This window comes from Vombatus ursinus, unplaced genomic scaffold (genome assembly GCF_900497805.2).
Source record: "Vombatus ursinus unplaced genomic scaffold, bare-nosed wombat genome assembly UNPS02010639.1, whole genome shotgun sequence".
Classification (NCBI taxonomy): Eukaryota; Metazoa; Chordata; class Mammalia; order Diprotodontia; family Vombatidae; genus Vombatus; species Vombatus ursinus.
The window spans coordinates 673,152-696,887 of record NW_020950417.1 but is presented as its reverse complement, the minus strand read 5'-3'; the positions used below and the strand labels follow the sequence as shown (position 1 = coordinate 696,887).

General features: G+C 36.0%; 1 protein-coding gene across 2 annotated transcripts in view; it reads left to right on the top strand.

Moving 5' to 3' along the window:
- FNBP1L (formin binding protein 1 like) overlaps nucleotides 1-23,736 on the top strand; it is a 111,337-nt gene that overhangs the window by 54,419 nt on the left and 33,182 nt on the right. For both annotated transcript variants that reach the window (XM_027854871.1, XM_027854870.1), the window contains exons 2-6: nucleotides 5,421-5,536; nucleotides 17,813-17,866; nucleotides 19,675-19,822; nucleotides 20,216-20,278; nucleotides 23,131-23,235. In XM_027854871.1, the coding sequence (XP_027710672.1) occupies nucleotides 5,421-5,536; nucleotides 17,813-17,866; nucleotides 19,675-19,822; nucleotides 20,216-20,278; nucleotides 23,131-23,235 (486 nt within the window). The remainder of the gene's footprint in view (nucleotides 1-5,420; nucleotides 5,537-17,812; nucleotides 17,867-19,674; nucleotides 19,823-20,215; nucleotides 20,279-23,130; nucleotides 23,236-23,736) is intronic.

Sequence of the window (23,736 nt, the reverse complement as noted above, 5' to 3'; positions counted from 1 at the left end):
GTCCCATGCCCAGGCTACTATTCCATGAGTGGTCCCAGCAATGCTTAATTCACTCTTAGTGTTCTCTCCCTCCTCAACTTAGCAAATATTTATTTATTTATGGATTTGAACCAAAGAATAGCTGAAGGAATTAGGTGAAGAGAGTGATGGCTTTATTATTAGAGAGTAGGGAAAGACAATGCCATTCCTGACTAACCTTCTTTAAGCTTGTGAGAGAATTCTGCCCATCATAGGGTCCTCCATAGATAATAGTCTCCTATGTCTGAGATGACTGTGTTTTGAAGGTTTACTAAAATTTACCAATCCCTTTAGACTAATTACGAATTTATAAAAGACTGGCCATGAACTCAGCCATTAGTTGCCATTTGAATACCTTTTTCCCAAATATATTATAGCCCTAACTATACAGTGTTTCCTTTGAAGTCAATACCATGAAGAAGTAGATTCCAAATATTACATAATGATGCTCCCCTTCTGGTATCATTCATGGAGTCAGGAAGACACTTAGCTAGCTGTATTACATGGCATACCACTCACTGTCTCAACCTCAGTTTCCTCATCTGTAAAAAGGGGGTAAATAATAGTACCTACCTCACATTATTGTGAGATTGTTGTGAGAATCAAATGAGATAACATGTGTAAAGTACTTTGCGAAACTTAAAGTGCCATATAAATGCCAACTATTATTGCTATCATCATTATTTTGTCTTTATAACAAATACAGCAGAGAGTGGCATTTTGTACAACACAGAAATGTAAGGAATAGTTAAAATGTTTATCCCTCTGTTGATAAACCACAGAACCTTTCATTCACTCATAGCCTAAACAATAAGATTTTTGTGTTCAAAAGCTAACAATATTCTTGTTCAGAATACAGTAAGAGCAGATGCATTATATTTTTCAATGGAAAGTGTTTTCTTAATCCATTCATAATTAGAAACACCTAGGTCTTTGAAATAAAATTAGAATTGCTTCTGAATGAAGATAAGTAGAATGATTAATTAAATTTAAAAAGTTTTGCACAAGCAAAGAAAGCCAATGTAACCAAGATTAGAAGGGAAGCAGAAAGTTGGGAAACAATTTTTACAGCCAATGTCTCTGATAAAGGCCTCATTTCCAAAATATATAGAGAACTGAGTCATATCTACAAGATTACCAGTCATTCCCCAGTTGATAAATACTCAAAGGATATAAACAAGCAGTTTTCAGAGCTCTTAAAAATTAAAGCTATCTGTAGTCATATGAAAAAATGCTCTAAATCACTATTGATTAGAGAAATGCAAATCAAAACAATTCTGAGGTGTACCATATCACACCTAGCAGATTGACCAGCATGACCAAACAGGAAAATGATAAATGTTGGAGAAGATGTGGGGAAAATGAAATATTAATGCATTGTTGGCGAAGTTGTGAATTGATCCAACCATTCTGGAGAATAATTTGGAACTATGGCCAAAGGGCTATAAAATTGTGCATACCCTTTGATCCAGCAATACCACTTTTAGGTCTCGACCCCAAAGAGATGATAAAAATGGTGAAAGGACCCATATGTACAAAAATATTTGGTGGCAAAGAATTGGAAATTGAGGGATGCCCATCAATTGGGGAATGGCTGAACAAGTTGTAGTCTATGAATGTAGTGGAATACTATTGTGTTATAAGAAATGATGAGCAGGCAGACTTCAGAAAAACCTGGAAAGACTTGTATGGTCTGATGCTGAGTGAAGTGAGCAAACCAGGAGAATGTTTGTACACAGTAACAGCCATGTTGTGCGATGACTAATATTCATAGACTTAGCTCTTCTCAACAATGCAAGGATCTAAGACAGTTCCAAAAGACTAGTGATGGAAAATGCTGTCCACATGCAGAGAAGGAACTATGGAGTCTGAATGCAGATTGAAGCATACTAATCCTTTTTTTTTTTTTCTTCTTTCTTGTGCTTTCTTCTTTGGTTCTAATTCTTTGCAACATGACTGATGTGGAAATATGTTTAATATGATTGTATATGTATGACCTGTATCAGGTTGCATGCCATCTTGTGGGGGAGGAGGAGGGGAAAAAATTTAAAACTTAAAATCTTATAAAAGCAAATGTTGAAAAAAAAAAGTAAATATTACAGCTAGCCCCAGCAAAATAAATAAATAGTTGGCTGTTTAGTTGACTGTCCATTTTGATCTACTTTTCTGTTTAATTGTTTTTTAAATAAGTACAAATAGTTTTTGATGATTTCTGCTTTTGTAATACCATTTGAAGTCTAGAATGCTATTTTCACTTTTATTCCTACCCCCCCATTTCCTTTGAGATTATAAACCTTTTTTCCTACCAAATGAAATTTGTTATTATTTTACTAGGTCTACAAAGTATCCTCTCTGTAGTTTGATAAATTAGAATTGAATTTATAAATTAATTTAGGTACTATCATTCCCATGTACACCAGAATATTTATAGCAACACTTTTTGTGATAGCTAAGTATTGGAAATAAAGTAGATGCTCATTGATTTGAGGAATGGTTAAACAAAATGTGGTACATGAAGGTAATGGAATATTACTGTTCTGTAAGAAAGGGCAAATGTGATGAATATAGAGAAGTATGGAAAGGTCTACGTGAACTGATCTAGAGCATAGTAAGCAGAGCCAAGGAAACAATATATAAAATGATTGTAACATTGTATACATTGTTGAAAGAACAATACTCCCCTCTCCCCCATCAAAAGTAAATGTAACAAAATTATAAAGAACAAGCACGACTCTACTGAAGAGATATGAGGGGATACGCCAACCAACTTCTTCGTGGAGGTGGAGATCCATAGGTGTTAGACATTGAATATTTTTTCCAGACTTTTTCTCCTTTCTCTTTTAAAAACAGTACTGTTTGTTATATGAGATGACTCTTTGGAAGGGGGAAATATCCTGGGGATAACTATGGTGGTATAGAAAACAAAAAAGAAATAATTTATTTTAAAAAATTTAGATGTCACAATTTATTATTCATATGGCCCAACCATGAGCCATGAACATCACTCCAGTTTTGTTATTTATCTTACAATTATATTTATAGATTTTAAGTATATCTTGGTAGATTGACTCACGTGTATTTTGTAAAATTCATAGTTATTTTAAATGTGATATCCCTGTTATTTACTCCAGGTTTTTTGCTGTTATCATTTTGATATACAGTTGATTTGTGGATTTCTTTTATGTTGTTTAATCTTAGACAAATCACTTAACTTCCTTGAACCTCAGTTTCATCATCTGTAAAATGAGGGAGTTGGACTAAAAGATGGCCATCTTAGGTGCCTACAACTCTAGATAATGATTCTGTGATTCTGTGACTTTAATGAAACTATTGACTGTGTCTGTTTCTTTGTTAATTCTTTCAGGTTTTTACTACTTTATTAGAAAAGCTCATTTCTCATTGCAAACAATGTTAGCTTTTAGTTTTAGAGATAGTCTGTTTATCATACATTTTTTCAAAGATCCTTCTGTACTTATACTTTGTAGTGTTTTTGATCACAAATGAATGTTGCATTTTGTCACAAGTTTTTTTCTGTATTTATTGATACAACAGTGGTTTTAGGTATTTTTGTAATATGATTATTTTGTTTTCCTAATGTTGAATCGTCCTTGCTATATAAATCCAACGATTACCATCTGCTGTTAGTCACATGATCTGGCAATAAACAAATTAAGACAATTCAGTTTAATTTAAAACCATTGAAAAGTTTAAATGATTATTTATTACCACCCTGGAGCTATTTTTAAGTAGTTTTTTTTTTTAAAGAACAAGCTTGTATTACATTTAATAAAATGAATGACATTGAATGACATTGAACAGTGTTACTGATTACTTCCATGCAAAAATTGTATAACTTGGAGCTTAAAATTAAAACTCTGTACTGAATTGCAGCAAGTAAGGAGATTACTTTGTTGACTGATGGTGATAATTTCAGACTTGTTCACATTGAGATTTGACTTCCTTTGTGTATATTGTATTAAATAATTTCCTTGTATTCACTGTCAGTTTTAGTCAGTACATCAGGTTTGTCTCATTTTTGTTGATTTTTGATTTGAGCTTTTGCTTCCATTGAAAAAAGTTGATGTATTTATATGAAGGAGTTGTACTTGAAAATACCCATTTATTTTGTCCATTGTTTCTCAGTCCCCCTGAAAAGATTTCACTGTCCCCACTCCCATCTTCCCCAAACTGGGCCATAGATTCTTTTTGTATGTCAGTAGTGGAACTGCCCTGGATATATCTAGGATAAACCCACTTATGTCGAGTTCTGTCATAAAGGAAAGAAACCTTTTTAGTAAGGAGGATTCAAGACAAATCTTTGTCATTTATGGTCATTCCACGTTCTGTGTTTCTTTTAGTATTTCTTTTTGGTATCTAGGTGGTACAGTGGCTAGAGTGTTGAACTTGGAGTCAGGAAGACCTGAATTCAAACCACGTCTCACACACTTTATAAGTCTGTGATTCTGGGCCAAGCTACTTATTATTCCTTAATCTCGGTTTCTTCCTTGATAAAAAGAGATAATATTAGGACCTACCTTATAGGGTTGTGAGGATACAATTAAATTTACAAGAGTAAAACACTTTCTAAACTTTAAAGCACTACATAAGTGCCAACTGCTGTTGTTGTTATCCAAAACAAAAATAATTTGTTTTGTTGTTCACTTATTAACCCAGACATTCAAAACTAAGATATTTAAATTTTGTACTGCATATACCAGTTATTGAGTCATCATTCTTTTTATTTCTATATTATATATTACAGTACATTTTAAAGGTGTTTATTTTGCTTTATAAATATCATAATTTTAAACTTATATGTGACTCAGGTTAGCTTCAAAGTACAGATGAGAAAATGTACCTCCCTTCCATCTTTGCAGAAGTTGGGAGTACCAGGAGTATGTGGAACATTGCATACGTCAGACTCAGTTGATGTGTTGGTTAATTTTACTGAATTGCTTCTTTCTCCCTCCCTATTTTTATTCTTGCTTACAGAGAATGAGGAAGGTATATATTCAGAAATGAAGATGATGAAAAAATTATCAAAAAATGGGAAAGAGGGAGAATAGGAATAATTAATTATCAAAAATGTTGTCTTGCTGTATCCTATACCAGATAGTTGGGTAAATACATTTAACCACAGTAGGGCAGGAGGTGTGTTCACTTCATAGGAAGTAAAATGAGTGAATTTGGAATCAGAAGTTCGATTTTGACTCCTGATCCTGCTAATTAATATCTGTGTTTCCTTGGAAAAATAATCATACTTTTCTGTATTTGTTTCTGCAGTTAGAAAATGAGTAGGTTGGAATGAATGACCACTTGAGATTGATGATCCTGTATCAGAAGTTAACTTAATATTTGAATAAATATTTAGGGTTTTAATACACTTTTTTCTTATTTTATAGGATCAGTTTGATAATCTAGACAAGCATACACAGTGGGGGATTGACTTCCTGGAAAGATATGCAAAATTTGTTAAAGAGAGGATAGAAATTGAACAGAACTATGCAAAACAGTTGAGGTAAGTTAATTTTCCATTTATCTATTAAAAATCTACAACCAATTAATAATAGTTATTTTTCATAGATGATTGGTAGATGTATAATCAGAGGAGTTATGTTCTTAATTGATATGATATTGTTTGTCACTTTTTGTGCCAGGAGTTTTTCCCAGATGCTTATGCTTACTACTAATATGAATGATCACTTCTCTTTTTTGTTCTTAAACCTGAAAGAATATTTTTACAAAATTTTGGAATTTGAGGAGATCTTAGAGGTCATCTAGTGCAACTCAAACCCAGACAGATATCCTTTCAGCATCGCTGATAAGTCAAGTTGGGTCATCCATCTTCTTCTTAAAGCAACTCCATTCTACTATGGGATAGCAGTGACTATTGAAAAGTTTTTCCTTATATCAATCTAAAATCTACTTTTTCAATTTCCGTCCTTTTTTCCAGTTTTTGTCCTCTGGGGCTAAGCAGAAAAAGTCTCTTTTTTTCCAAGACAGCCTTTCAGATACTTGAAAACTACTATCAGGTACCCTCTAAATCTTCTTTACTCCAAGCTAAGTATTTTCATTCAACTGATCTTTTGGCTTGATTTTCACTCCACTTACTGCCTGGCTGCCCCTTTCTGGGTGCACTCAGATTTACCAATATTCTTCCTGATAAAGTACTCTAGATAACGGCTTGTGCATAGTCCAGTGGACTATGACTCACCTTGTCTGGTCACTATTCCTTTGTTAATGCAATCTAAGGCCACATTAGCTTTTCTCTTTTCCTTTTTCCTTCCATATTATATTTCTGACTCATTAATATTGTATGCTACAGTGTCTGAATCTTTCCCCACAATCTATAGTTTGTGGAGAAAACACATCCTCTATTTATGAAGTTGATTTTTAAAATCTTAAGTTTAGGATTTCTTATTTATCTCCATTGCATTCCCTCTGCTTAGATTTGGCTCATTTTTCTAGCCTTTTGCCATCTTTCTGTGTCTTGACATTGTCATCCAGCGTATTCCCTATAATTATTTCTTCCCTGTCTTTCCTAGGCTGGTAGTATGCTCATTGATTCAGTCCTAAGACTGATCCGCATTGAAGGTTTGACGTGCTCTGTTTTCCCATCGGGGTCGATTTGACCTCGTTTAAGGTGGACTGGTGGCCTTCCGTGCCTGGAGGTACCATATTGGCACCGGTCACCCGATCGGCTTCATTACTGGTGCAGCTCAGAATTCCACAGCTGAGAACCTTCCACCGGCCTTACCCCGCTCAGCCGCAAGGATCCCACGTGTGGGCCGCCGTGTGTGCTGTGGACAAGTCTAAAGCGAACACTTTGGATGTCCCTGTCACCTTCTGAGTTACTCGTCACTGCTGCTCACTCTGTCCTAGTGAGGGAGGAACAGCTTTCTTTTGGAGAAGTACAAAACTGCGGTCCGCTGTGACAGGGAAACACAAGCCTATCTTCGGTTCCTCTTTAAGAGGTGGAATACTGAATGAGAACCTTTTATTTCATCGTGTTCATTTCTCATTTTAGAAACTGTCTCTCAGTGGATCATAGGATCGCAGGGGAGGTGATGATAGATTCAGCGCTGTAAGGAACATCAGAGGCCGTCTAGTGTAGCCCTCTCTTTTCACTGATGAGAAGACTCAGGTCTGGGGAGGTCAAATGACTTGTCCAAAATCACAGGGAATGGCAGGGCAGGGATTTGAAACGGATCCTTGGGCTGGAGCTACTGTACCATGCTGTCTCACCACAGTTTTAAAAATAAGTTTTTCTAGTCTTCTTGTTTTCAACAGTGTTATAAATGTTGAAGTCTGGTGGTGTAAACATATTTTCTTCTTTCCAGTTCTTGTCTACAGAGTTTTCCTTAATCTCTTTGGTTTTCCTTTCTTCTTGACCTATCGGCTATACAGAGGGAAAGGCAGGGATACAGAAGACAAATAACTTGTGGCTTTATTGCCATGTGCCTTTTTTTCCCTTATGACATTTGAGTGTCTTCTTACTTGCTGATGTAATTATTACAGCATTTGACTTACATTTGTTTGAGAGGCTATGGAAGGAATGCAGGACTTGGAAATTCAGCTCTTGTATCTTTTATCTTATTTTTTTTTATCTCTTCATGTAACCTCTGCAATGCCTTACACTTAAGAATGGTTTTCTTTAGAGTTGTTCACTCAGCATTTTCATTCCACTTCAAATAAATGTTCCAGGATGTATCACACAGGCAGTAACCTGATATGAATATTAAATATTCCTCCTGTCTTGACTTAAATAGGATCAAAGAATGAGCTTGTAAGTATTAAGAAATCAAATAAGCTCAAAGGAATGTATGTATGTATGTATTTTTGTATGTTATATTGTAATTATATAAAATAGACACTGTAGCTTCAAATGAGAAACAATTGAATGGCCTTACTTTGTTGAAAATAATATTTGTAAAGGCGGAACCAAGATGCTGGAGTAGTAGGAAAGAGGGTTCTGTGTCTCCCTTTCCACACACAACTCCTTCAAATCGATCTAGCAAATGCATTGGACTTGATCAGGAAATCCAAGAAAAAAATCACAGTGAATCATTTTTATAGCCTGCCTTGACATAGGGAATAGAGAGGTCAATGGACAATGGGGACAGGGTCTGTCCAGGAATGCTCTATGTAGAGCATCCTAGCACAGGATAAGAAGAGTTCCCAGATCCAACTTAGATGGCTCTAAACTTGTGTAGGGTGTAGTGACAGGTACGAATTGGCAACTTAGTCATTTTCTACTCAATTGAGGATCACAGATTCAGGGCTTACTGAGGAGGTGGCCTGTACCTAAAGGTGGTATTCCAGGATGAGGAGTGGTTATGGGCACTTGCCCGTGTCCTGAGCGAGGAGTAAGTTTAGAAGCCTGCAGTACTGATATGGTTGAGACTCTGGAGCAGAGCAGGTTTTCACTTCTAGCTTCCAGTCCAGTTTGAAGCCTGTTGAGGAATAACTAGGGCAGGAATTCCAGATGAAAGGGAAGCCTCAAATGTTATCACTCTGAACCAGTAGAACTTTCCAACTGGCTATACGTATGTGTGTGTGTTTAGTAATGACTGAGTCCAACATCAGTCTGCTGGAACTCCCGATGTACTGAGCTCGTAGGCTTAAACACAAAGCCAGGTGAGGAACTTGCAGAGCTCTGCAGGGTGAAGTTGCAGTTAGACTTCACTGTGGACAGACCACCTAGCATAAAGTCCAAAGTCAGGAAGTAGGCTGAAAGAATGAGCAAACAACAAAAGAAGCTGACCATAAAAGAGCTACTGTGGTAACAGGGAAGCTCAGGACTCAAACTCAGAAAAAAAAAATGACCCCCAAAACATCTACAAGCACAGCCTCAGAGAAACACAGCTTGGGCACAGATTCCTCTAGAATTCCTGTTAGAAATGAAGATTTATTTTTTTAATAAATGAAATGAGAGGCTGGAGGAAGAAATTTGAAAAGGGAATTAATGTCCTTGTACAAAAGTTTTTTTTACAAAACCTTGCTTATGCAACAAACTCTGAAAGCTAGGATGGATCACATAAACTAATGACTGAAACAGCGAGAAATATTAAAACAAAGTCGACTGGAAAGAAAAAAGAAGAAAGTGTAAGCTATCTCATAGCAAGAACAACTGACTTGGAAAACAAATTAAGGAGAAGACATTTTAAGAATCTTTGGCATATCTGAAAAGATATCTTGGAGCCAGTGGGCAAAATGAAAATTTTGTGAAAAAAATGAAGTGAAAAAAGTGAAAAAAAAAATCTACCAATCATCTAACTCTTAAAGGAAACCTCAGAAATAAAACTCCAAGGAATATTATAGCCAAAATCCAGAGCTTCTACATCAAAGAAAAAAATACTTCAGGCAGGCAGAAAGAAAGAATTCAGGTACTGAAGAGCCACATTGTACACAATTTAGCGGCTACTACTATAAGTGGAGAACTTGGAATGTGATATTCCAGAAGGCAAAGGATATAGATGTACAACCAAGAATAACCAGCAAAACTGAGTGTAATCCTACAGGAGAAAATGGAGCTTTAACTAAGTAGAGTTATCCCAAGCAATCCTGATGAAAAAACCAGAGTTATTGAGAAACTCAGAAGTGTAAATACCGGAGTCAAAAAAATGCAAAAAGGTAAACGTTTAAAAAAAAAAAGGATTGAAAAAAGATAAATTGTTTGCATTCTAAGATGATACATGATACATTCTAAGGTGATACATTTTGAGCCCTGCCATCATCAGAGGTCATAGAGGGAGTCTGATTAATTAGACAAAAGACCTGAAAGTAGTTATTTTATGAATGGTTGATCTTAAAAGAAGAATGAAAAGGGAGGCAAGGAGGAATATACTAGGGAGAGAAAGAGATAGTGAGTTTAGAGAGCAGCTAACACTTGACACTTACTCTCAGTTGAAGTTGTCAGAGGCAGAAAGGGTACACACACACACACACACACACACACACACACACACACAGAGACTTGGGCACAGTAAAACCATTTCACAAAATAGAGAAACCGGAAAAAATGGGTGAGTAGAAAGGGGAAAATAAGAAGGAGGGTAGGTTAAGAGTGGGATTAGTCCTAAGCCAAAACAAACTCTTAACTAAGGATGCACATATTTATAGCACCTCTCTTTGTAGTGGCAAAGAATTGCAAACTGAAGGGATGCCTATCAGTGGGGAGTGACTGAATAAGTTATGGAAATTAATACTCTTGTGCTGTAAGAAATGATAAAGAAGATGGTTTCAGAGAAACCTGGGGAGACTGGTATCAACTGATGCATAGTGAAGTGAGCACAACCAGGAAAATAATTTATACAGTGACAACAATATTGAGAAGACAAACAATTTTGAAAGAATAGGAACTTTGATCATAGTAATGACCAACCATTCATATTCTCATTCACTCTCACTCACTCTCCCCCTACCCCCTCCAGTGTGGAAATTTGTTTTGCTTGACCATACAGGAATTTTATGGTTTTATTTTTCTTTCTTTTTCAATTAGACAGGAGGGGGCAAAACTTAGGAGGGAAAGAAGGCAGATTTTTGTTGATTGAAAAAAATTTAATTAAAAATAAATATTTGCTTTTAATAAACTTGTTGTCCAGGTCACTAATTCAGTTGCTTTGTTTCTACATAATTTGTAGTTTTTCCATTGTAAAATAATTTTTCCATGTGCATTTTGCCTCTATATTCTATAGAAGCACAGCTAGAAAGCAAAAAACTTGAAAGACCACCTTGTCTGATCTTCTCACTTAACAGGTGAGAAAATGGATTCCTAGAAAGGTAAAGTGAATTGTCCTCATGGAGATAATTTTTGAATGAATTTTATACCAGAACTGAAGTCTCCAGTGTTCTTTCAGGTACTTCAAATTGCCTTTCCAGTTCAATTTGATTAAATTTAAAGAGTATTTATTGAGTACCTACTATATGCCCAGGTACTGTGCTAGGCTGAAACAGGCCCTGCCCTTATGGACCTTACATTCTACTCTACAGTATAATTTACTTGTCTTTAGGTTTTGGCAGTGGCTAGAATTACCAAAATTAAATCTAAATCTAAAAAGAGAAATCATAAGAAGCATTCCATATCATTACTACCAGCCTTTATGACCAATCCCAATATAGCACTTTGTTTTCATATGGCGTAGCCCAAATACAATTTCACTTTAATTTGATCATAGATTCTTACTAGTTTCTATGATAAAATACTAAACAAGCAGGTTACATACTGGGCAGGTGATAACACTCACAGGGGTCATTTGATTGTAGTATTTTATCTTTAGTATTGAATAGGAACATAAATTTAGATTTGAAAGTGATCTTAGGGGTCATTGAATCTAGTACCCTCATTTTATGAATGAATAAACTGAGGCCCAGAGAACTTAAATGAATTGCCCAGGATTGCACAAATAGTGGAACTGCCTAGTATTTGAACCCAGATGCTAGTGACTTCAAATCTAGCATCATGCTGCCACTAGCACAGATATTCCAGATAAGGTATGCTGTATTGCTCTATTTTACATGCTATAAATCCAAACCAAATAAATTTAGTTTATCATTATTTTGTTCTGTTTTTAAAAGTATTTTTCAACTAAAGAAAAAATGCAAAAGAATGTTCAGTCTCGTGTGGTTACTCTCCACTCCTGAAAGGACAGTGACAGAGTGGTAGAAAATATAAAACTTTCTATGGCCATTAACTGTTTGTAGTATAAAATGTGAGCTCTTTGTCCAGTGACTTAGTGAGTAACATTTTAACTGAGGAACTGAATCATTTCAATTTTGATGTTGTTATGCTTGAGACCAGACAACCAGAGGAAGTTACAGCTAAATGAAAGGTTGTCTGATTTTTCTGCCAAGATGACCTGAATATAAGGCAGGCTGTCTAGCTCCTCTATACCTGAACAAAATTGTGCAGTTAGCACAATGCTGAATAGTGATCAAGAGATCCAACCAGAAATTATAGGGACTTCTACACTAGAAATGATGGAAGACCCTCTACCCATACCTTGTAGCCTACCAAGGCTCTTGTGCCAGCAAGCAGTGAGAGTAGAAGGCTTTCCTGAGAAATCCTCAGGGTAGAGACCTTGAAAATCCTCAGAGTAGTAACTGAGAGTTACCAGCAAATTAGTTGGTACAATGCCACAGTTAATAGACTCTCAGGTCCCTAACACCCTGTCCTGAGGTCCCAGAGAGGGCCGTTAAAGATCCAGGGCTCCAAATCTCAAGGATTGGGGTGTTTTGTGGGGGGATGAGCGGGTGGTTGTGCCCTGGGAAAGGGTCAGCAAAAAACCTCAGAGGACCCAGAGCAAAACTAAGTAGAATTGATCACCCCATCCAAAAGTACATGAGGGAGCAGAGTCTGGCCTTGTCACAGAGCCCTAATTCAAGAAATAAAAGCTAGACAGATGAATAAATCAAACACCAGTATAAAATTTTATTAAAAATCTAACTACATAGTAACTACAAGCATTTGCTTCCTTGGATGCTGTCTATGAGTCTTGGACTCAAAGCAGGACCAAGGGTCTGGGAGTGCTGCCATTTCCAGACCTCTCAGACTTAACCTCTGTGGGTAGCAGTTGGTGAGCAGGTGGTTTTGGTGAGGTCAAGGAAGTTAGACCCCTTCTTCTCAGCAGCTGGTCCCTTTAATTATGGCTCTGGGACCTGCATTAGGAGCAAAGGCTAGTGGTTTAGGGGTCATTGCTACTCCTAAGGCCTTTGGGCTCCAGGTTTTGGATTATATTTGTCAGGATCTGAAGGGAGGGGATGATAATGGTTTTTCTAGTGCATGCTGTCTCTTTTCTCTTTTAGTTTTTAATTTTTTTATTTTAACATGTGTTTTTAAAACTTTGGGTTACAAATTTTCTCCCTTCCTCCCTCCACACCCACCCTCATTGAAAAGGCAAGCGTCTCACTACAGATTATAGATGTGTAGTCATGCAAAACACTTCCATAGTAGTCCTGTTGTGAAAAACTAAGTATGTTTCCCTTCATCCTATCCTACCCCCTGTTTATTCTATTCTCTCTTGAAGTGTTTGCTTTTGATTATCCCCTCCCCCAATCTGCCCTCCCCTCTATCGACCCTCTGCTCTCCTGTCCCCTTCCCCCCTTATTTTCCTGTAGGGTAAGATAGATTTCCATACCCCATTGTGTATGTTATTCTCTCCTTAAGCCAAATCCTATGAGAATAAGATTCACTCACTTCCTCTCACCTTCCCCCATTTGCCCCCCATTGTAAGAGCCTTTCCTTGTCTGTTTCACGTGAGATATTTTACCTCATTCTACTTCTCCTTTTCTCCTTCTCCCAGTATAATCCTCTCTCACCCCTTAATTTTATTTTCCATATAGCACCCCTTCATCTTCAACTCACCCTGTGCCCTCTATCTATCTATCTGACTATCTATACATACATATAATTTTTTTCCCTCTCACTATCCTAGTACTGACAAAGGACTCATGAGTTACAAATATCATCTTTCCCTGCAGGAATGTAAACAGTTGAACTTTCATAAGTCTCTTATGATTTCTCTTTCCTGTTTACCTCTTCCATGTTTCACTTCAGTCTTGTATTTGAAGGTCAGATTTTCTGTTCAGCTCTGGTCTTTCCCACAGGAATGTTTGAAAGTCTCCTATTTCATTGAATGACCATTTTTTATCCTGAAGGATTATACTAAGTTTTGCTGGGTAGGTGATTCTAGGTTGTAGTCCTAACTCCTTTGCCCTCTGGAATATCATACTCCATGCCCTCCGGACCCTTAATGTAGAAGCTGTTAAATCTTGTGTTAACCTGATTGTGTTTCCACAATACTTGAATTCTTTCCTTCTGGCTGCTTGCAATATCTTCTCTTTGACCTGGGAATTCTAGAATTTGGCTACAACATTCCTAGGAGTTTTCCTTTGGGGATCTCTTTCAGGATGTGATTAATGGATTCTTTCAATTTCTATTTTGCCCTCTGGTTCTAAAATATCAGGGCAGTTTTCCTTGATCGATTCTTGAAAGATGATGTCTAGGCTCTTTTTTTGATCATGGCTTTCAGATAGTCCAATAATTTTTAAATTCTCTCTCCTGGATCTATTTTCCAGGTTAGTTGTTTTTCCAATGAGATATTTCACATTCTCTTCTATTTTTTCATTCCTTTGGATTAGTGTTACAGTGCCTTGATTTCTCAAATTGTCCCTAGTTTCCAATTTCTCCATTCTAATTTTTAAGGAAGTATTGTCTTCAATAAGCTTTTGGACTTCCTTTTCCATTTGGCCAATTTTGCTTTTTAGGGCATTCTTATCATTGGCTTTTTGGACCTCTTTTGCCATTTGGGCTAGGCTCTGTTTTAAGGTTATGTTACTTTCTTAAGTATTTTTTTGGGTCTCCTTTAGCATCACTCTCAGTTTTTCCTTTACTTCTCTTACTTGCTTCTCAAAATCCCTTTTGAGCTCTTCCAAGGCCTGGGACCAATTCATATTTTTCTTGGAGGCTTTGGATGTAGGAGCTTTGGCTTCGTTGTCTTCTTCTGGTTGTATGTTTTGATCTTCTTTGTCACCAAAGTAAGATAATATAGTCTGACTCTTTTTGTGCTGCTTGCTCATGATCTCAGCCAATTACTTGAGTTAGGAGTCTGTTTCCAGTGTGGAGAATGTCCTGTTCCAAGCTTCAGGGGTTTTGTGCAGCTGTTTCCAGAGATACTCCTAGGGACCTGTAAATTTTCAGTTCTTCCAAGGTGCTATGATCAAGGTTCTGTGAAACACCCACAAGGTGTTTGCTGCTTTAGCTAGATCTAGCCTGGAGATTTAGATTTAGGACTTATTTGTGTAGAGGTAATAGTTGATTCCACATGGGTGAATGAAATTTTCCAAGGAAAAAAGTGTAAGTAGGGAAAAGTATTAAAGAAATACTTACTTTAAGAATCTGAGAAGAAGAAACACAGAAGGATCAGTTAGAGAGAGGTAGAGCAGAACCAGAAAGATGTAGTGTTTAGAAGAGTTATGATGAACAATGTCAAATGTAGTAGCAAGATTGAGGAAGATGAAGATACAAAGAGGCCACTGAATATAATATATTTTAAGTTGTTGAGTCCTTTCTGGAGAACAATTTCAATGCAATGGTGGAGATAGAAGCAGTGTTTCAATAATAATAGCTAACATTTGTATACTGGTTAACTCATTTGATCCTCATAACCACCCTATGAGATAGGTGTTGCTATTATCCTGATTTTACATATGAGAAAACTGAAGCTGAGAGGGTAAGTGACTTGCCCAAAGTTATATTCCTAGTAAATGTCTGAGGCAGGTTTTGAACTCAGATCTTCCTGATTCCTAAGTCTTGTATTCCATTCACTACCCCACTTACTGGCTGTCTGTAGATGAGAATTAATAATAATAATAGCTAAATATTTATGTAGTGCTTAATATGTGTCAAGGATTGTGCTAAGTGCTTTATAATTATTATTTTACAACAACCCTGGGAGGTAAGCACTATTATTACCCCTATTTTACAGATGAGAAAACTGAGGCAACTAGCAGTTAAATGACTTGCCTGTGGTCACACAGTTAGTAAGTGTATGAAGCTGGATATGAACTCAGATCTCCTTAACTTCAGGTCCAGAAAACTATCCATTGCACTACCTAGCTGTCCCATTTAATGAGGGAAAGGAGGTATTGTGATGTGTATGAGTAACTTTCAGAAATTTTACACATAAAAGATAGGTGAAGATAATTGATTGAGATAGAAGGGCCAATCGAATAATTTTTTATATTTTAGAATTGGGAAGAACTGATTAGAATATTTGTAGAAGCTAGACAGTAGGGAAAGAGTGAATATGCCTGTAACAGGACAATTGCTAGTAGAAAATCTGCAGAATTCCAGTGTATCTGGAAATGATATGTAATGAAAATTGAAGAAACTACTGGAAGAACCTGGAAAAGAGAAGACTAGGTGGGTGAAATATTTAATAGCTATCTGAAGATATTTTAAGAATGATAAAAAGTAGGAGGGATTACATTTCTTCTGTATAATTCCAAAGACTTTCCTTCCATATAAAGAAGAATGTTAAATTTGCCCTAGAACGTTAGACTTATTAAATAGTGAAATGGATTTCCGTTTGAGTTAGTGACTTTCTGGTCATAGAAGTATTCAAGCAAAGACTTGACTTGACATACCTCTCAGGTATGTTGCTGAAGAGGTTTCTCCATGAGTGAGAGATTGGATAAAATGATCTCTAAAGTTCCTTTCTGGTCTAAGATTCTGTGACTTAGTGATTCATTTTTAATTCAGATCATTTCAATATCATATTTTCCTCCTAATGTCTAGTTAGATCATCTACACTAAAAGGAATTAAGGTAAATATTGAAGGAGAAGGGAGGTGGAAAATACTGACATGTGAAACATTTCCAGGAGTAATAAAGGCCTGGTTGAGGTGTTTCACTGGAGTGGAGGAGAGACTTAGAATTGAGGGCCCTATTGATGGGATACTAGGGATAAAGGATACTGGAGAAGACAACATAAAAATAATGGAGGGTGCCATATATAAAGTTGGCCTGCATCAAAGTTTTGCCTTGGCTCGCTCACTGTGGAAAGGGGAGAAAATTTCTCTTATGGCTAGTGTGATATAGTTTACTTGCATTTTGGGTTAAATAGGCTTTTGTGGATTAACATTGAAACCCTGACCATCATGTGTGTATGCACATATGTGTGTGTATGTGTCTGTATAAAACCATGATCTCTGCAGCGAAAATGGATTGTAAGTTCCAGACATTTTACAATGGAGTTTAGGATTACAGTTTGTTTGTTTGTTTGTTTGTTTTTTGGTTATGTTGACATTTCCTTTATCAAGGTGGTACCTGCCAGCATTAACAGAATCAAAAAAGTGATCCTTGATCAGTATCAAATGCCGTCATAGCAGTTTTATTGAGTAGTGACATTAATTTTTTTTTTGGCGAGGCAATCGAGGTTAGGTAACTTGCCCAGCATCACACAGCTATTAAGTGTCAAGTGTCTGAGGTCAGTTTTGAACTCAGATCGTCCTGACTCCAAGGCTGGAGCTCTATCCACTGTGCCACCTGGGTGCCCCTGACATTAATTGTTTTAAAGCATCAATAACATATTTATTTTTTTAAAAAGTGAAATGAGAGTGACATGGTCTTGGTGTGGGGAATGGCAGGAAAGGGTCAAGATGCTTGATGCAGTTAAGAGATGAGCAGATTTATTATTACTTTACTGCAATAATAAACTGAAGCCCCGGTATGAATGCTAAATTTTGGAAGTCGTTGAAGCCCATGAAAGTTTTAATAATTAGATTGGTGAGTTGTTGACACTAAGATGCTTTAGTTTAAAAAGGGAAAGGTTTAAGGGGTAGTAGCTGCAAAGAATAGTGTTCAAATGCTTTTCATCTTTATTCTTGAGAAAACATCAGCTCATCTGTCTGTAAACATTTGAGCTTTGGTTTCTGTGAAAAATTACTGATTTGCCAAAGATGGTATTATTTCTTTAAAATATATGGACTTATAAAATTGCCCCAATTTTTGTGTCCTTAATTTCTGTGCCTATATCCCAACATGACCAAGAATTAAAAAAATTTTTTTTTAATGCCATTCAGAAGTGAATAGTATGTGCCATGAGGGGAGTACTTTAGACTAGAGATATAGGAATGGTTTGCTATTTGTGTTGTTTCACTAAGAAATATTTTCATTTTATCTTCCTGCTTTTTTAACTATCTAATGATATGTATGAGAATTGGAAACCTTTATAGTATTTTTATTCAATTAATAACATTTGTATAATTCCCTTTATATCTTTCCCTCCATTTAGGAATTTGGTTAAGAAATATTGCCCTAAGCGTTCATCCAAAGATGAAGAGCCTAGGTAAAGTACACACACTTTTTGTATCTATTTATAAAACGTTTATTTACTTACCTAACAACGTGATGTCATTATGCAATTATATAACTAACTCTGGCAAAAGTATTTATTAAGAAGCTGCTTTTTAAAGATTGCCAGTTCTTTTAATCATGATGATGTAGAACCTTTGATATTATCAGTAAACTAGTTAATCTTGAATCAGTTGTAAAAAGATACTCATCTAGTATGAATAATACCTTAAAAGCTGGGCTAGATATAAAGGGGTATTACTTCATGATGTTTACTAAAGAATGAATAAGATTTTCTTAATTATAGGAAAGATAAGCTATTTTTAAAAATAATTTGAAATGATTTGTCTTTTGCCTTTTGTTTATGGTAACTTTACATTATACTTTAGAACAGTGTTTCAAAATTTATTTTTGTATTTTTACCAAGAACTTTCAATAAGATAATTTTGTGTTAAGAAATTCATATAATAATTATGTGAAAAGGAGCCTCTGGTCCCTTCTTATAAACATCTCTTTAAATGGGCTTGATGAACTGCTTTCTGAAATAGTCTAAATGAAAATTGTCAAGTGAAATATAGACCATGTGTCTGTATTTGTACACGTGTCACAATCTTCAGAGGAAAATTTGGCTAGATTGCAGCAGCACTTTTTCACACCTTATTTTGTAGTGGTTTTTGCTTTATTCTTTTTGGTGGAAAAAATATTCTGTTAACTAAATAGCAGAAAAGGAAAACAGCTTTTCAGAGTAATTATAATTTCCTCAACAGAATAAGAGAAACTAGAAGTCCAGTTTTGGCTTTTTGTCATGGTAATTTTGCATAGCAAACTTGGTGCTTATTATTTTCAGTGCAGTGTTCTAGGCACTTGGAGGAGATAGAATAGTCTTATGCACAAGTAACTGAGACATACAATAGACAAATACATATATAATTGTAATCCAGATGCGTAAGTGAAATGTATGTAATCTAGAAATCCCTTAAGGAGAAAGGAAAAAAAATAGACCACAAAAGCTTTTCTCACACACACACACACACACACACACGTGCCTATATATATATGTGTATGTATTAATATTGGCACTATCTGACATTAGAAGTCAGGATTCTTAGATTTGTAATGAATTTCTGAACTATCAGACCACCATATTGGCAGTATTTCACAATTAATAAAAGGTAATCAAAATATAAAGAGTAGATCTATATATTTTAATATGGCGACTCTCTGTTTCTCTCCTTCCCTCCACACACATTCTTTACCCTTATTTTTGCCCCCTTTGTCCCCCTTTTTAGTGCCAACCATAATGGCACCTTACTTCCCTTCAGGAGGTGGGTAGGCAAACAGGCAGCTGTGTCCAGAGCTGATACAAAAGTTGTCCTGTAAATCACCCATCGGGATGCACTTGAGTGGTATGATTGGCAGGTTCCACACTGGCGCAAGCACATCATCTCTGCAACAAGTTCAGCTTCCAAGCCTAGGAACCCAAGTTCATTCCCAAGGTCAGGCCAGTAATTCGACATCTAAAGCAATTACCAGTATGCTGAAAGGGTCTGCAGGTAGTATTTTTCTTTCTTTTCCATGCCAAATATCATTTTACTCGTAAATTAAATTCAAAAGGTATGGAAGTATGTGTCTGTTTAAAGAGCTAGAGTAGGATCTTCTCATTTGGAGTTCATAAGAGTTTAACTGTAATTAAGCTGAAAATATTAACATTTGTCATCACCCCAAATCCTGTTTATACTTCACTAGAGATATCCTCAATGAATGTAAAAATCTACTCTATCCTTTTATATTTGTTTTTGACAGGTTTACCTCCTGTATAGCCTTTTTTAACATTCTTAATGAGTTAAATGACTATGCTGGACAACGAGAAGTAGTAGCAGAAGAAATGGGACACAGAGTATATGGTGAATTAATGAGATATTCCCATGATCTGAAAACAGAAAGAAAAATGGTAATAACCATATTTATATCCATGTATAATATTCAAAATATTGTAATTGAGGAAAATCACTAGCTTACTTAATTTCAATATATTTTTAGCATAGAATGATTTTCTTATCCTAGAATTTTTAATGGCTTAATATCATTAAGAGAATTTTATTTGCCTAATTTATACAGTCCTTTTTAGTTTCAAGTACTAATCCATTTTATGAGATTATGCCAATTGATAACTTCAAAATTATTTTCTGTAACAAGAGGTGTCACTTGAATAGCAATCTCTTTCCATGTCTTGATAGAATTCGTTAATTAACAAAGCTTTTAAAAAGTTATATAAACATTATGTAGAAAATTTTTATTTAGTTTTTAAATATAATTTCATTTTCTGTTCTTTTGCACTTTTTAGCATCTCCAAGAAGGACGAAAAGCTCAGCAATATCTTGACATGTGCTGGAAACAGATGGATAATGTGAGTTTTAATATGCACATGATTAATGTATAGTTTTGTTAGACTCTTTTGATCCTCACATGTATTATGTATTCTGCATCTTTCTGAGTTTAATGTGTAAGTGTAATTATTGAAAATATATATTAGATTTATTATGTAATAGCTTATAAAATAATAAACAGAATATTTAGTTGTGGTTATGGTTGTTTTGTTTTTACTGGAAATTTTCACCTTTTGAGGTCTGCAGCTTATATTATGTATGGATGCTCAAAATAATAATGTTTTGACCACCTTAAACTTTGGAGAGAGTTCTTGTTTCCTCTACAGTGACTACTAGAAATTCTGAAGATAAAAGTTGAAGAGGCAGAGTAGTCAGCTGTTGATTTCAGAGTAAAAAAGCCCCTAGGTTCAAGGTCTGCCTCTGATAGATATTGGTTGCATAACCCTCAGTCACTTTATTTTTCAGTTCCTCAGACAATTCTCTGAGACAAACTGCAAAAAATGTGGTGATCTGTGTTGATCGCTGAGCTCTTCACGGGGAGCTCCCTACCCTGAAATCACAGGTCTAGTCTAACTAGTCTAACTTGGGGAGAAAAACTATTTTGTGCCACCTATAAATGAGTCAAATTTAATATAATGTTAAATTATTCATTCTTAAAACACTTATGAAGTACCTGTGTGCCAAATACTAGGGCCAAAAAAACCAACATTGAAATAGGGGAACCAGAAGCCCCCATTCTACTCCTGACCCATAGTCCCTTTTTCCCTGTCCCAAGTTTCTGTGAGTCTCAGCCCTCCTAGTTTCTTAGTTTGAAGTGGATGTGGCCACTCACTCTACTTCCAGTAAAATGAAGGGCCAGGATCATCAGGCTTTATCAGCTGCCCTGCCACTATGCTGGCTGGCCACTGGTGTGTATATGTTAAACAGTAAATTCTTCATCTCTCTAATGTGGCATGAGGTCACTAATGGAATACTTCAGGGATCTGTGCTTGCCCTGTTCTGTTTAATGTTTTCCTCAGTGACTTGGATAAAGGCATAGATACGCTCATCAAATTTACAGATGACACAAAGCAGGAAGAAATAACTAACACAGTGGTTGTCAGAGTCCAGATCCAAAATGATCTTGACAGTCAAGAGCAAATCTAACCAGATAAAATTTAATAGCAATAAATGTGAAGTCTTGCTCTTAGATATAAAAAATCAAGTTAAAAAATATAAGATGAAGGGGTCTTAGATAGACAGTGATTGTTAAGAAAAAGGTCTGGGGGTTTCAATGGATTACAGTGCTTATTCAGTTTGAGTCAGCATTGTGATGTAGCAGCCAAAAAAGCTGATGCAATCTTGGGCTTCATTAAAAGAAATGTAGTATCCAAAACAAGAAAGGTAATATTTCCACTGTTTTCCTTATGCCTCATTTGGAATGTCGTATTTCATTCTGGGCACCACAGTTTAAGAAGGGCATTGACGATCTGGAGCATGTCCAGATAAAGGTAACTATGATGGTGAAAGCTCTTGATTCCTTGCATGAAGATCGGATGGAGGAATTGGTCATGAGCCTGGAAGAGAGATTCAGAGAGAAGAGGAGAACAGTCTTTCAAGATTTTGAAGGACTATCCCATGGAAGAAGGATTGAATGTGCTTTATTTGGCCCCAGAGACCGAAGTTGCAAAGTGGAAATGTGTTCTTGAGTGAGGAAAACTTCCTAATACTTAGAGCTGATGAAAAATGAAACAGCTGCTTCAAGAAGTGGTGGGCTCCCCCACATCGGAGGTATTAAAACGGAGGCTGTCTGACCTGAATTAGCATGGACTCCTTTTTTCCACGGGTTGGACTAGATGACTGTCGAGGTCCCTTCTTTCTCTGAGCCTGTGATTCTGTGAATAGGCCTGTATCCTTAGAGAGTGTCTGTCCATTATTCTTCCGTCTCTTCTTCATTTTCCTTTTATTCTCCTCCTGTTTATACCAGTGCATTCCTAAAACCAAAACTTTCAATTTCCTTATATTCATCAAAAATCTAGAACCAAGGGGCAGCTCGGCGGTGCAGTGGACAGAGCACCGGCCCTGGAGTCAGGAGGACCCGAGTTCAAATCCATTCTCAGACATATAACACTTACTAGCTGTGTGACTCTGGGCAAGTCACTTAATCCCAAATGACTTGCTAAAAAAAAAAATCTAGAACTGAATGTTCTGGTTTTATTGTTGGGAGAAGGGGAAATGTAGATCTATTTACTTAAAAACCCCGTTTCAAGAAGGTTATTGACTGAAAAAAGTGTTCAGAAGTGCTCATAGCAGCATTAATTGTGGACAAAAATTTAAACAGCTGAAAGCAAAATATGTGTCCAGTGACCAAGATATAACTATAATGGAAATTACGTGACACAAGGAATTCCAGGAAAAATTCATAGAAATGGGAGAAGGCTTATACACAATACAGAGAGACTAAAGTAGAGTAAAAGGACAGTAGATAAAATGATAACAACAATGTAAATAAAGTCCCTGTAGAGCGGGGGTTCTTAACTTGGTGTTTGTGTAACTTGATGTCTTTTTTAAAAAATAACTCATATTTCAACGTACTTGGTTTTATAATCCTATGTATTGCATTTTGTGCTTTTCAAAGCATTATTCTGAGGAGTCCGTAGGCTTTTACCAGATTGCCAAAAGGAACCCATTGACATAAGAAAGGTTACAAACCCCTGCTGTAATGGAAGCAAACATCCAATCAGATACAAAGGTGGCCTTTATCTTCAGAAGCTGCCTTTTGCAGTGTCTAACATTTAAGACAAGTGCACTGATTTTAACATACAAAATAATTGCTTAATAAATGAGTTAATTTAATTTTATGTCCAATGTCATACTTTCACATTATCTGCAGAGTAAAAAGAAGTTTGAGAGGGAGTGCAGAGAGGCAGAAAAAGCTCAGCAGAGCTATGAAAGATTGGACAACGACACCAATGCAACTAAGGCTGATGTGGAAAAGGTAAGATGCCTAAAAATCAGAAACTGACTTTTAGGTTAGAAGAGGATCTTACATGCTTCCCTTAAGTATTTGCAGTTTCTTTGGCTGGTATTTTAAAAATTTTCTTTTTTTTTTCACCCAGTAGATATTGTGTATTTGTTGTTATAAAGGCACCATAATTTGAGGAGTCAGTGACTGTCTTATGTATTGTGTGCATATGTGTAATTGTTGCTTTCAAAGAGCTTCTGTTTCAGGAAATGTAGGGTAGAAAACATGCTTTTTAAATTAAAAGTGAATGAATGAATGAATGAATGAAAGCGTTTATCATTTTGTACCAGGCCTTGGCCTAAGTGCCTGGGATAAATACAAAAAAGAAACCCAAAACAATTCCTTTCTTCAAAGATAAGAACAAATTAGGTTCAGACCACATACCAAAATAAGCTTTCATGCCCAGACCTAAATAGAAAAGATCCATCATAGACAAATTAGAAGAACAAGGAAGAAATCACTTTTCAAATCTAT